The sequence below is a fragment of the Castor canadensis genome, chromosome 2 (assembly GCF_047511655.1).
Source record: "Castor canadensis chromosome 2, mCasCan1.hap1v2, whole genome shotgun sequence".
Lineage (NCBI taxonomy): Eukaryota > Metazoa > Chordata > Mammalia > Rodentia > Castoridae > Castor > Castor canadensis.
The window spans coordinates 50496725-50511731 of record NC_133387.1 but is presented as its reverse complement, the minus strand read 5'-3'; the positions used below and the strand labels follow the sequence as shown (position 1 = coordinate 50511731).

Sequence of the window (15007 nt, the reverse complement as noted above, 5' to 3'; positions counted from 1 at the left end):
TATAAATATATCATTCTATATAAAAATACTAGGTTATTCTTTCATATGGCTGAAAGGTATTCCAATGCAGAAATGTTATTACGTTATAACCTCCTACTGATAGTTATTTAGTTTCCCCCATATCTTTCTCAAAGAATGAAATTAGAATGAACTGCTTTGTGTATTTGCCATGTCAGATTCTTCACGTAGGCTGGTACTTATTTTAAGTGTTGTATAACATGACTGGTCAAAAAAGCTGAAAATCTACCTTCGTTTCCATGTTGAGGAGATGAAGTCCTTTTATATTCACTCCCACATACACAGGGATGACTTTGTGATTGCTGGGGCTTGCCTTTGTAAATATCTGTCCTGTGAAGAAAGCTGCTCCATATGTAGGAATTTCCCAACAATTCTGCAAGAACATGCGCTGCAGGTGATGCATTTCCTTACTGACCCCCTCGCTTGTACTAAGGTTCTGAAAACAAATAAGGTAGAATAGAGTGATTTAAAGAATTATACCTTTGGAAATCTAAACAGGTTAACTAAGCATTTCTAAAATCAAGGTTATCCCCAAAGAATGAAATTATGGCACATTATCCTGAGTACCTTTTTTATTGTTTGGTGGTACTGGACTCAGGCCTTGGACTTGCCAAGCAGGAGCTCTACCTTTGAGCCATGCCTCCTGCCCTTTTCATTTTAGTTATTTTTCAGATAGGGTCCCCTTTTTCTCCTGGGGCTGGCCTCAGACTGAGATAGTCCTACCTATGTCTCTCTTGTAGCTGGGATTATAGGTGTTCACTACTATGCTTACCTTCTTCTTTGAAATAGGTATCTTGCTAACTTGTGTCCCTGGGCTGGCCTCAAACTGCTTCCCAAAGTAGCTAGTATTATAGGCATGAGCCTTGTTTCTAGCCCTGGCTTATTTTTTGATAGGGTATTGCTAATATTTCTGCCTCCTGAGAGTAGGTGGGATTACATGAACATGCCACCATGACCAACCTAAAATTATTTTTTCTTTTGTGATATATTAAAAATAAATAAGATCTAAAATTATTAATCTATTAGAGCACCTGCCTAGCAAGTATGAGGCACTGAGTTCAAACTCCAGTACCACTAAATAAATAAGCAAATAAATAAATGAAATTATTTACCTATTCTATTAGATTTTAAGGTGCTCATGCTCAGGGATAGTATATTACTTCAAATTCTTATCTCTCAGCTGTCAGTAGTATTTAGCATATAGAAGATATTCAGCAAAAGATTCTACATTACTAAAACTAAAAATATCTTCTACTTCTAGTTTCAGGCATTGTGAACTAGCAGGTCCAACCTTAATTTCAGTACTATGTATTTAATGTACTTATGTTTGAAACAGTAGCACTGACAAAATATAAAGTATCTTTTTATTTCTATGAAACAGCTTACCTTGTACTCGTGCAGTATTCGATTTGTCCAGTGAGGTGCCTTACTTTTCAGTTTGGTAATAGGTACAATGGATTTTAGATTTTCTTCACTGTAAGTACACATGTCAAAATCCTTTAAGTAAGTCACTTTTAGTAAAAGAAGTACAATAAACTTGTCATAAGTGGTTTTAAGTAACGTAATTTCTAACCTGAAAAGTACTACATGTTAACATATCAGAGATCTCTAAAAATTAGAGTTAAAAAAACTAGAATCTTAACATTATCAGGTAGAGAAATGTTTTTTTCTTTCAAAAACCAGAAAATGTTTTTGAAAATTGAGAATCATAATAAACAAGTTTTAGATGTGCTAAGATGCATTTTCTCTCTTTTCTCAAAAACTAAACGTGATTAGTTTTTATGACAGCATTCTCAAGCATATTAAATAGTCAAGTACCTGAAAAGTAACTTTAATAATGCTTTATTATAGTAGTTTTTTTCTCTTATTTCTATGCCTTATATTATTTAATTCTAAACCAATATATAAATATTTTCTGGGTTTATTTCTTTTATTTTGAGACAGAGCTTTACTATGCAGACCAGGTTGGCCTTGAACTTGCAATCTACTTGCCTCAATTTCCTGAATGCTGGGGATTACAGAAATGTGTCACCACTCTTGGCTACCAATATAGATATATTTTCTAATAACATTTTTAAATTTTCATGGTTAAATAAAATCTTGAACATAGCACAAGACCATGCATTGTATTAAATACTTACTTTAGGAAACCTTGTTTGTGTTTCTTACTCTCATAATTTCCATATACTATTTGTAACAGAAGACTTGCCAATGTTATCAGTTTAGCATCAGGAGCTGTATAAAAGCCCTTTAATAAATTATATCTGGCTTCATCAAAGAGAATAAGAATAGCTAGTGGGTCTTCAATCTTAAAAGAAAAAAAGTATAATTTGGTTATTAAGCTATAATTTCTTTTTAAAACATACAACTTGCTGCTATCTAATATAGAAAAATAAAAAGTTACAAATTTGTATATAAATGAGCTGTCATTATTTTAGAACAGGAATTAAGGGCTAGATAATAATATTTTGAGCTTTGTGACATACCACCTATGTTGCCAACTACTTAACTTTGCCATTACAGCACAAAAAAAGCCACAGGTAACACATTGACAAATGGGTGTGGCAATGATAGTCCAATTTTTTTGTATAAAAACTAAAATGTGAATTCCATAATATTGCTCTTTTGATATTTTTAACCATTAAAATATAAAAAAAGTTCTTAGCCTGCAGGGTATTAAAAAATGAGTAGCAGATAGGATATGGCAATAGGCTAGGTTAGTTTGTTAATCCCCAATTTCTCCTCTCATAATCTTATCACCAATTCATGGATATGAATAAATTCTAGTACAATAACCCCGCCCCCCCCTTTCTCACTTGTTTTTGGCAGTACTGGGGTTTGAACTGAGGGCTTCACACTTCCTGAGCAGGCAGTCTACCACTTGAGCTATACCTCCAGTCTATAACATTATTTTCTATTACCAATGCTTCCCTCAAAGAAGATAAAAGAGGTGAGTTACTTCTCAGATGGACAAATGTAGTTTTAAAAAGCTTGCTTTACAACACAGATTTCATTTCATCCCAGTCAGAATGGCTAGTATCAAAAAAAAACAACAATAAATGTTGGTAAGGATGCCAGGGAAGCAACCCTTATACACTGTTGGTGGGAATATAAATTAGTGCAACCACTATGGAAATCAGTATGGAGGTTCCTCAAATACCTAAAAATAGAACTATAATATGATTCAGCTTTACCACTCCAAAAGAATGTAAGTCAACACAGTAGAGAAACCAGCACACCCATATTTATTGCAGCCCTATTCACAATAGCCAAGTTATGGAGTCAGCCTGGGTGCTCATTAGCAGATGAATGGAGAATGAAAATGTGATATTTATATAAATGAGGTATTATTCAGACATAAAGAAGAATGAAATCATCATCTGCAGGAAAATGGATAGAACTGGAAATCATCAAGCTAAGCAAAATAAGCCAGACCCAGAAAGATCAATACCACATCCATTCAATCTACATGTTAAAAAAAAAAAAAGACATGGAGTTCAAACCCCAGTACCACCAAAAACCAAACAAACAAACAAAAAGACATGAAGAAAAAAAGGGGAATATTGGGGGGGAGCAAATACCAGCAGGCGACGAGAGGGGAAAACAAGAGGGTAGTGGTGAGAATATAATGGAAGCACATTGTATGCATATATGAAAAGGACATAAATCCTAGTTACATGGAAGGCAGAGATCAAGAGCATCACAGCTTGAGATCAGCCTGGGCAAAAAGTTAGCGAGACCCCCCCCCATCTCAACTAATAAGCTGGGCAAAGAAGTATGCACACATAATCCCACCTTGACTGGAGGCATAGGTAGGTCTAAGGCCATCCCCAGGGGAAAACAGTTAAGACCCTGTCTGAAAAATAACTATAAAGCAAAAAAAAGGGCCGGGGATGTGGCTTAAGAAGTAGAGTATGTGGCTGCCTAGCAAGCACGAGGCTCTGGGTTCAAACCTGAATACTCCCTCCACCAAAAAACAAAGCATGTAATGAAATCCATTTATAAGAGAGTTAAAAAGCAGTCAGGAGAGAGTGTAAGAAAGGATAACAGGGAGGGGGATAAATATGATCAAAGTATATTACATGTTTGTATGGAAAATACTAAAATGAAACCACTCACTCTGTACATGCTAATAAAAATAATTTTTAAAAATCTTGTTTTAAGACAAACTTTGATTTGAATAAAAAGACTGCACTCTGAAATGACATTAAAGGAGTGTGTAGTTTTTTCAAAGTTATAAAAATTTTACCCAGTAGGATTAATAAAGATTGAAAAATGCAAGCCTACAGAATGTGTTTCTACTTGGAATCGATTACCAATAATAAAATTTCTGGGTGAATACTTGAAGTATTTCCGAGTATAATTTCACAATGATCCCACATCCTTATAGTAAAAATGATTTTCATCAAAGTAAATAAAACAATTCTATGTTTCTTGTAATGCTCAGCACAATATTAAAAAACCAAAAAAATTTAATAAAAAAAAACAAACATGAGAAGACCATTCTTAATTAAGAAACTAAGGAGATAGGTGAATACAGAGTTTAAACCTTGACTAAATCTTGTAAGTGGGAACTTTTATAAAAGACTTTTTGAAATAATTGCAAAAATCTTCATCTGGACATTAGATGTTACTATGGAGCTATTAATTTTACTAGGTTGAGAATGGTATTGTGAAATGTAGGTATGTCCTTAGAAGATGCCAAAAGAAGCAAGAATGAAGTGCTATGATAGCTGCAACTCAATTTATAATGGTGTACAAAGGAAAAAAGATGAAGCAAATTAACAAAATGCTAGCAATTAGTGAATCTAATGAATGATTTATGGTGTAAATTATATTACTTTTTTAAGTTTCCTATGGCTTTTTTTTTTTGATTACTCAAAATGATGGGAAAAATGACTACATGAAAACTTATTTTTCTAATAAAAATTGACAGTGAATCTGAAGAGTTTGAGTATATAGGAAAATACAATTCTCAATAGTTTGTTAGATGACCTTTTAATCAACAACTGTTCTTTTCTAATGATATGAGGCTGTTTTAATCCTAGAAGAAAAAAATGACACTAACCAATAAATGCAGTTCTATTTTTCAGATGTTTTAATACCAATTTCTCAATTATGTGTGAAAAGATAAAAATATTTTACCAGATGATTACGTTCTGATTTACCCTAAAAATTTAGTAATCCTTGCTTCCTTTTTGAGTCCACTTTATTTTACAGTACAATTAAAAATTGTGGTAACAGTATTTGTCATTAGCCATATATATAGATATATCTATATATATCTATATAGATATATCTATATATATATCTATATATATATATATAGATATATATAGATATATCTATATATATATATTTTTTTTTTTTTTGCGGTACTGGGGCTTGACTCAGGGCCTACAGCCACTTCACCAGCCCTATTTTTGTGTTAGGTATTTTGTAGATAGGGTCTCGGGAACTATTTCTCTGTCTGGCTTCGAACCAAGATCCTCCTGATCTCTGCTGAGTAGCTAGGATTACAGGTGTGAGCCACCGGCACCTGGCACAAACCATTTTTAAGAGCATAATTGAGTAGCATCAATATATTCACAATGTTGCACTACCTCCACCCCTACTTCCACAGCTTCTATATCACTCCACACAGAAACTGTAGCCATGTTAATTCCCATGCTGGTGGTGTAGCTCAGTGGTAGAGCACACACTTAGCACAAAGACCTAGGTTTGATTCCCAGCACAAAACAAGAATTCCCCACTTCCTCTAATAAAACTGGTAAACCTCTGTTTCTGTATTTATTAGCTTACCTATCCTAGATTATTTAATGTAAGTGGAATCATGCAGTATTTGTCCTTTTGTCTTGCTGATTTCACTTAGCATGTTTTCAAGGTTCATTCACATTGTGGCATGTACCAGAACTCCATTCTTTTTAACTATTTCTGTTATACATACCACATGTTGCTTGCCCACTCATCTACTTGATACTTAAGTTGTTTCTAACTTTTTAGCTATTATGAATAACATTGCAGTGAGTATCTGTTTGAACCCTTGTTTTAAATTCTTTCAGGTGTATACTACCTAGGAATGGAATTGCTGGATCATATGGTAACTCAGAGGCTTTTGTTTTTGAGACAGGGTCTTGCTATGCATATGAGCCTCGAACTCAAATTTGAGATCCTCTTGCCTTTTTCCTCACCCTCCTGAGTGCTAGGATTATAGGCATGGACCACCATGCCTGGCCATACATAGGGTTTTGAAGAACCACAAAATGGCTTTCCTCAGCACTGCACGATTTTACATTCCCACCTGCAATTTACAGGGGTTGCAAATCCTCATTTGTCCCTGCACCCTCTGTAGAAGAGGCTATTCTTTCACCATCAGATGAATTTGGCACTCTTGGCAAAAATCAATAGCCCACAGATGTGAGGGTTTATTCTGAGACTCTCAATTCCATTCTATTGATCTACATGTTGATCCTTATACTAACACCACAACACTGTGATTACTAGAACTTTGTGAATCCTCTGACTTTATTCTTTCTTCAAGATTATTTTGACTATATGAGACCCATATTCCACGGGAATTTCAAATTTTCAAAATTTAGCAATCTTCTGTTCTGCTAAAAAAATCAAAACCAAAAACAAAACCTGTTGGAATTTTGTTAGATTGCACTGAACCTGTGGATCACTTTGCTAACACTGACAATTTAACAACACTAAATATTCTTATCCTTAAGCAAAGGGATGTCTCTCTAGTTATTTAGGTCTGATTTAATTTTTCTGTAATAGTTTGTATTTTTGGTGTACAAACCTTGAACTTCTTTTGCTAAATTTTTTGGGAGTATTTTATTCTTTCAGATGCTATTTTAATGGATTTCTTAATTTCCCGGTATATAGCAATTGCTGCTATACAGAAAGACAACTAATTTTTATGTGTTGAGTTTTAACCCTGCAAGTTTCTTCAATTAATTTATTGGCTTCTATAATTTTCTTGTGGATTCTTTGGGATGTCCTACATATAGGAACATGTCATTTGCAAATACAAATAATTTTGGTTTTTCCTTTCTGGTTTCTTATCTAACTGCTCCAGTTAGAACTTTCAGAACAATGTTAAATCTCAGTAGTGAAAGTGGGAATCCTTATCTTGTTCCCAATCTTAGGAGGAATGTTTTTAGTCTTTTATCCTTGAGTATGCTAGCTGTGGAGTTTTTCGTAAGTAAGTTTACAATTCCCTTCCATTTTCAGTTTTCTGAAAATGATGAAAGGGTGTTGGACTTTTGTCAACTGCCTTTTCTGCATCAATTGAGATGCTGCATGTATGTTTTTCATTCTATTAATGTATTTCTCACACATGTTTAATAACTAAGACTTTAGTTTCTGGTCAATTTCATACAAAGTACAATTTAACTCCCAGTCGTAATAGTGCAAGAAGGTGTAGCTCAAATGCTTGGCTAACAAGCATGAGGCTCTGGGCTCAATAGCCATCAGCAAAAATATTTTTTAAAAATTATAAATAAATAAATATATATAGACAATATAAGCAGACACAAAACATTATTAAATTTGGACATGGCCAATAAAAATTTCATGTGCTGAAATTTGCTTAGCCTAGTCTGTTTAACATTCCTTTGGATAAATCATGAAATGCACTGGATTTTTATTCTTAGCAATATGGTGAGACCTCAGTGATATTTTCTACCTTTAAATTTTTACAGCTCCTACTATATTTATACTGTCATACCTCATTTAAGTTATTGTCATCTCTCTCTTAGGTTTCTCCTTCATATATTTATCCTTCTTATAACATTCTCTCAACTCTTCTCTGAGATGTATAGATGATCTTGTACAGACTTGTTTGGAACACATCTTTCTATTAAACTTAAAATTCTATTCTCATTTTTTACTACCTATGTGGTTCTCTGCTTGAGTCAAGTGTTTAGAATAACTTTCTATGTTACCTTTGCAAATATATTCTCCATTCAAAAGTTTTTTTCGTTCTCTCCCACATCTCCAAAAATCACACAACTGATTAGTCCTTTATTAAATTTATCTTTGACACTTTTTCTTAATAATTTCAAAAATTATTTTCTTTAAAAATTCTCTCCCCATATGATTGTTTCTTTTCTTTAGGATAGTTTATCTAGCATTTTTCAAAAGGAATTTTTTGTGTATGGGTGTGTTCTTTAAGATGATGGAAATGCAAAGGAAAAAAATATGGATCAAAAGTTTTGTATGTAGACTAACTGAAATTCTGTAACTTATTTACTATGGGAATGTAAGGACTGAACAGAAACACAAGTAAAATTCCCTTCTACAGGAACAGCACAATTTCTGCCTTTTGTGACTACAGTGGGAACCCAATAGATTTTATCTAAATGACTGTAAATAAGATTTCCAAGCAAACCTTTTTTTCAACTTCTAAAGGAAGTCTCACATCTCTTCGTAGGAAAAGCTGTGGTGTTTCCCTTTGGGGATCCAAATTAGTCAATTCAGAGAGTATTTCTGGCCAGTCACGAACATGTTGCAAGGGTTTATGATAGGGCTTGAGCTGAAGGCCTGAAAAACATCTTTTCTTTTATAAACGGTAATGTAAAAATACATCAATTATGGCAATGCATAGAAATTTTGTATTAAACCATCTATGCTTAAGTACTGATAGATGCAAACTAAAGGTCTAAATTAAAACCAATACTTAATCATTATTAGTACACAATTTGTAGGTAAATGCTTGATTTTAAGAATATAATTATAAGAATAATTCTTGGGCTGGAGATATAGCTCAGTGGTAGAGCACTTGCCTAGCATGCATAAGGCACTGGGTTTACTCCCCAGCAATGGAAAATAAGATGCAGAACACTTCTTTTTCTTTCTTTTTTTTTTTTAAGCCAAATTTATTTTACAGACTAAAGCAGGAAAAACGGGGGTGGGGAAGGAGAAACATTTCCTGCTTCCCACACAAGAAATGGTAGACCCCACTCTCCAAAATACTTCTTAAATAAAATGTATCAAATGTACATTAAATTCTTAATTCCATTGTAGTTTAATTTTAAAATAATCAGTATAACTTGGTGTTAAAGATAACCAATGACATCAATTAATTAAATTCTTTATGTATTTGCAGTACTTTGAAGGAAAAATCTGTAATGATTTTACGCTGATTTTTAAATAAAGTGGTATGCTGGAAAAACTAATGTAAAGAAAAAAGAACATTTGTCTTATTTTGAGTTCAACACTAAAAAGAAAGGCAAGTTATGAGCTCTACATTTAATGGCATTCAAATCAAATGCATTGCCAGAGAAGGAAAGTTTTGTCTTTCACTACTTACCAAATGCTTTGAGTCAGGGAAGGGGCTAGAGGATAATCTATTCTAGTGGTTTAAACACTAATAATTTATAGAAAAGAGACCAGTAGTATTTAAAACTTAAAAGTCAACAATGAATGTTATACTGACATGTACCAACCCACCTCCAAAAAGGAATAATGAGATTTCAACAACAAAGTAAAAAACTCTTACTAAGATTTTCTGAGCAGATCCAAATAGTGAAATATTGCTGAGTTTCTGGAGAGAGACGCATCCCTTCCATTATCTGTTGCACTGTGGTATTATTTCCATGCTTTAGTTCAACAGAACGGTATGATCCATCCATTCTGTATATCCGCACTTTCTCATACTAGGACAAAATGATGGTAAATTATGCAATCTGCTTTAAAATTACAAACCACAATCCATCAAGGTACTTTACTTTCAATTTTCTATCCTTTATAATATAGATTTCTAACATGGAAGATATAAAAAAAAATTGGTTCAAATGGGAACTTGTTGACAATTTATTAAAAACACCTTTACTTCTATTAAATAATATTTGTATTTTCTAACTTATTTTCTTCTGAATGTTCAATGGTCAAACAAGTTTGGGAAACTAATGAAAGTGGCTATTAAAAAAATAGTATCAGCCAGGTGTGGCAGCACATGCTTGTAATAAACAGCTACTTGGATGACAGGTATCAGGAAGATTGTGGGTCAAGGCCAATCTGGACAAAATGTTAGTGAGACCCCCCCATCTCAACAAACTAGCTGGGTATGGTGGTTCACAGCTATATTTCTTGCTACAAAGGAGGCATAAGTAGGAGAGTTGAAGTCTGAGGCAAACTCTGGGCAAAAAGCAAGACTTTATCTGAAAATAACCTAAAGCAAAAAAGGGCCGGAGCCATGGATTGAATGTCAAATTCCTCTAAGTGGTTGTTTCAGAGTCTCTATACAATGTAAATATCATAAGGGAGATACAGACATGGCTATTGAATCCAGTGTCAATTAAATACCTCGTGTGTCTAGAGGTCCACAAATCATACTGAGAAAAATGTATTATCAATACCTTTTTTTTTATTCATATGTGCATACAATGTTTGGGTCATTTCTTCTCCCTTCCCCACCCCTATCAATACCTTGCACGAAAAGGCAATAATGGAAGACTCTGAAGGTAAAAGTTGTGGAATAATGGACTATGAGCTAGTTTCCTTCCTTTAGTTCAGAAAATCCCAGAGCTGTGGATTCCAAATAATTTTTTTTTACTAAGGGAAGTAGCCAGTCCTCCTACATAACTTCTAGGCCATTTGTTTTGGATCAAAGCAACCAATTCCTTTTATCCATTAACAATATAAAAATTATGCCAGAAATAAAAACACTTTAACTGCACAGAAAATAAATTAGAATGAAGTTTAACATAAGGTTGTATCTACTGCTTGTCTACTTCACTCTGTTATGCTCTTAGAACAGTGTTTCAACAAAATGTGCATGATTGTGTGGTGAGTATATGTGTGAATAATATTCCTTAAAGGCACAGATCATGTATTCTTTATCATTTTTCACACTTTATGGTACGAAACTCCCAAGAGATACTCAGCAACTACTTATTGTCTAGTTAATGGTTCATATATATCTATCTATATCTATAATAGATATAGATAGATATATATGGATTATATCTTTTGGTATCAAGCTTTCATCTTTTATCCAATGGTATTGTTTTATCTAGTTTGCAAGTTTTCAAATGACTTTTAAATTAATGATAGTTTTGTCATCACTATAACATTCAGGCATAACTGAGTTTCTTCTGTTAATTCTTCTCTATCTTGTTAAGATAATTATCAATTAAATGTCAGTGTATTTAATACAATTTTTTTTTTCTTTTTTTGGTATTGGGGCTTGAACTCAGGGCTTCATACTTGCTAAGTAGGCCCTCTACCACACGAGTCACTCCACCAGCCCTTTTTTGTGTTGGGTATTTTCAGGATAGGGTCTGGCAAACTATTTGCCTGGGATGGTTTCAAATTACGATCCTCCTGATCTCTGCCTCCTGATAGCTAGGATTACAGGCATGAGTCACCAGCACCCAGCTATATAATATTTTTTTAACAGCTATGTGTGCCCAGCATTAGATGTATGATTTAGTTTGGGTGTTATGAGATGGAAAGGCCAGGTTAAATTAATTGAATAAAAGAACTTGGAACTCATCAATTTCACTTTTGTGAGTAGGAAAATGAGTTTGTTATACATTGACTAACTGAGACAAAATTAATGAAAGATGAGCAATGCTGTTATTTACAAGTACAAAATGTTGCTTGGTAGGTCTAAGTAAAGGGATATTCTTCAACAAATAGATGTAATTGTAATCAACACATCAAGTACAATCAAGCTCCACTTAACATTTTGGCAATGAGAAAATCACATACATGAAGGGACCATACAGATGACAGTATATACATTTAGCCTACGTGTATAGCAGGCTATACACCTAAATCATCTAGGTTTGTATAAATAAACTGCGATGAAACTGCCTAATGACACATTTATCAGAACATATCTGTAGTGATAAGTAACACATGGTTATATAGAGATTATTCTGGAAATAAAGATTTTTTTTTTTCTAGTAAAAGAGATTGAACCTGGGACACTGCATGTACTAAGCATGCACTCTAACACTGAGCTGCAGGCCCAATACAGAAATTAGATTAATTTTATATGTCCTTAACAGTTTTATTTATTTGTTTTCTAAGTTCAATTTGGTTATGCAAGAATAAACATCTGAATGCTAGGAATAACACCAAATCAATACATATAAATTCTAATAATGAGGTTGTATAGTAGTAAAGAACTTAACTACCTAGTAATTTTTCTGCTCTTACTATGGATCCTCACATTACCTATGAATTTAAATACAATGTTTGGCTCTAACTATTAATGAGATAGTTCTTACTGGTTTGTTAATTGCTTCCTTTAACAATTTTGCTGCTTCTTCCCAATTATTTTGTTTGTTTTCTTCACAGATATTTAATGGGGATCTTCCTTGTTGGTCTGTTATGTGCTAGAAATGAGGAGAGGGGATAGAAAAAGTCATTACAAATATATGATATTCTATGGAAAAATTTTATTTGGTTAATATTAACTAAATTTGGCACAAACTAAAACAAGAATTGCCACAGATACAAGACTCAAAGCACTAATCAATGAAACTATTGTTTTTTAAAAGTTCTGGTATAGATATAACAAAGGTTTTGTTAATTCTATTTTCTCCTTTATAAAATACTTGTTATTACAAATTCTAGAAAATGGACAGAAAACCTTTCCAAGACTTTTGGGGAAATACAATGTAAAATGAATTTTATGTACATTCTGGAAATGAATAGCGGTAATAATTTTACAATAATGTGAATCTACTTAATACCAATTAACTGTGCACCCCAAAATGGTTGAAATTATAATTTGTGGTGTATTTTATCACAGTAAAAAATACAAATTTATGTTCGAAAGCACAGCTCACATGAAACTGTTACTTACTCTATAACAAAATTTGTTTTTTTTTTTTTTAGTTGACCTCTCAAGTGTACAAGTAAACACTTTGTGGTCATTACTTGTTACTCACAGTTTGGATATTAGAAACAACAAACAAACAGAACCCCATGAAATAACTTACTCTGTCAATCTCTGGATGGCTCAGGAGAATCTCAACTATTTCAGCATGTCCTCCTCCAGCAGCAAAATGAAGAGGGGAACTCAGCTGTCCATTTAAAAGGTTTGGGTTGCACTTTCCTTTCTCTAACAATATGCGAGTGGCCTCAACTTTCCCATACCTATAAAAAATGAAACTTACTAAAGAAGGCATCTAAAATATTTAAAAAATCCAAATTTTAGATGACAACTCAAAGAAAGCTAAGATTTTTCTAGGATGGAATGCAAAGGATTTGGATACTGACATGAATGTTTTCAATGTTTAGAGATTTTTTTCATGAATTATTCTAGTTCAACACAACTGTTTCTATTTCTGATCAAATGAGAGAAAATATAAGCTCAAATATGACAGAGAAGATGACAGAGAAACACCCCAAAGTACAAAAGTTATGAATTAGGAAATACCAAAAATAGGTTCAGAGGATGTGGCTTACTGATAGAACACATGCTTAGCATGCTTGAGGCCTTAGGTTCAATCCCTAGCCCCCCCAAAAAGGAAAAAAAGGCTCAGAATCAGAAATTAAGTCATAAACTCGTAAGAATGTTTTACATTGAGGCCTGACTGTGATTTACAATGCAGTTGCAATATTATGCAACTACAGACTCAAAGATGTGTAAAATACATGTGTTCTCTGCTCTGAAAGGGTTGCAATGTAATCAGAGAGACAAGACATAAAATAAACATGGATAAATTATATAATACTGTAAAGATTTCAGTAACAATCAATAAAACAAGGCACTTCATATTTGCTAAATCAAATTAGTATATAATTGATTCTTTATTAAAAAATTTCAGGTAAGACAGAACTGACTTCAATCTAACATGATCCTGAAAACTATTTTCAAAGAATAATTTGAAATAGATTTTTAAATAAGAAAAATCTGAAGAGGTGTTGAAGGAGGCAAAATATTCTATTCTATGTAGAGGGAAAAGGAGCAAGCAAACCAAGGTCTCTTTTGAGTACAAAGCAAGTACTCTCAAGATACAGTGAGTCAATCCTTTGGTTAGAGCCAAAGACCTATGTAAAGCTTCAATCTAAAGCAATGGTGGCAAGTAATTTGTTGCTTGGTAATAACAGGGTGGTAGGAAGAGAAGGGGAAGGGAAAGTTGGTTTTAGCTATTTGAAAGGAAAAGAACACGTACATCATTAGAACTGATCTGATTTAGGTGAGTGTCAATGGCTCACACCTATAATCCTAGCTACCTGGGAGGCTGAGAATCAGGAGGATTGAGGTTTGAGGCCAGCCCAGGAAAACACTTCTTGAGACCCCATATCCAAAATTACCAGAGCAAAATGGACTGCAGGTAGGCTCAAGAAGTAAAGCTCAAGCTTTGGGAGCTTGAAGCCCTGAGTTCAAACCCCAGTGTTTGTTTTACCAAACAAACAAAAACTGATCTGATTTGCCTGCACCTTCTCTTTTCTTTCTCTTCATAACCCCTGTGGTTTTCCTATACTCTGAATTGGTCACTTATATGTTAACCCTTCTTACTGGTATTAATTTATGCTTGTGTTGTTTTCTTTTTTTGTGAACTGGAATTAGAACTCAGGGCCTTATTCTACCACTTGAGTCTCATCCCTAGCTTTTTTTTTTTTTTTTAGTTGTTTTTTAGATAGGGTCTCATGCTTTTTTTTTTTTTTTTTTTTGGCCTGGGGCTGCCCTTGGAACATGATTCTCCTACCTATGCCACTGGTGTAGCTGGGATTACAGTTACACGACCAAACCTGGCTTACTGCGTTGAAATGGGTGTGTGTTCGGAGCAGTGTCTTGCTAACTTTTTGCCTGAGCTGGCCTTAAACCTTGACCTACCAATCTCTGATTCTTGAGCATGCACCACCAAGCCTGACTGTTTTTTGCTACGAAGGTGTCTTTTTCCCTTTCCTTATTTTGTTCAAGTTAAACTTCATTATTCCTTTCAAACAGTTTAAGATATAATTCCTCTATGTTCTCAATACATTTAATTTTTGTTTCTCTTACAGGACTTAACTT

At 33.7% G+C, this 15007-nt stretch overlaps 1 protein-coding gene across 11 annotated transcripts in view; it reads right to left on the bottom strand.

Moving 5' to 3' along the window:
- The window catches only part of Krit1 (KRIT1 ankyrin repeat containing), a 64668-nt gene that overhangs the window by 36083 nt on the left and 13578 nt on the right, over positions 1-15007 (bottom strand). For all 11 annotated transcript variants that reach the window (XM_074064753.1, XM_074064752.1, XM_074064754.1 and 8 more), the window contains 7 exons: positions 12984-13140; positions 12267-12374; positions 9527-9683; positions 8417-8568; positions 2160-2326; positions 1405-1492; positions 248-454 (listed from right to left, as the gene is read on the bottom strand). In XM_074064753.1, the coding sequence (XP_073920854.1) occupies positions 248-454; positions 1405-1492; positions 2160-2326; positions 8417-8568; positions 9527-9683; positions 12267-12374; positions 12984-13140 (1036 nt within the window). The remainder of the gene's footprint in view (positions 1-247; positions 455-1404; positions 1493-2159; positions 2327-8416; positions 8569-9526; positions 9684-12266; positions 12375-12983; positions 13141-15007) is intronic.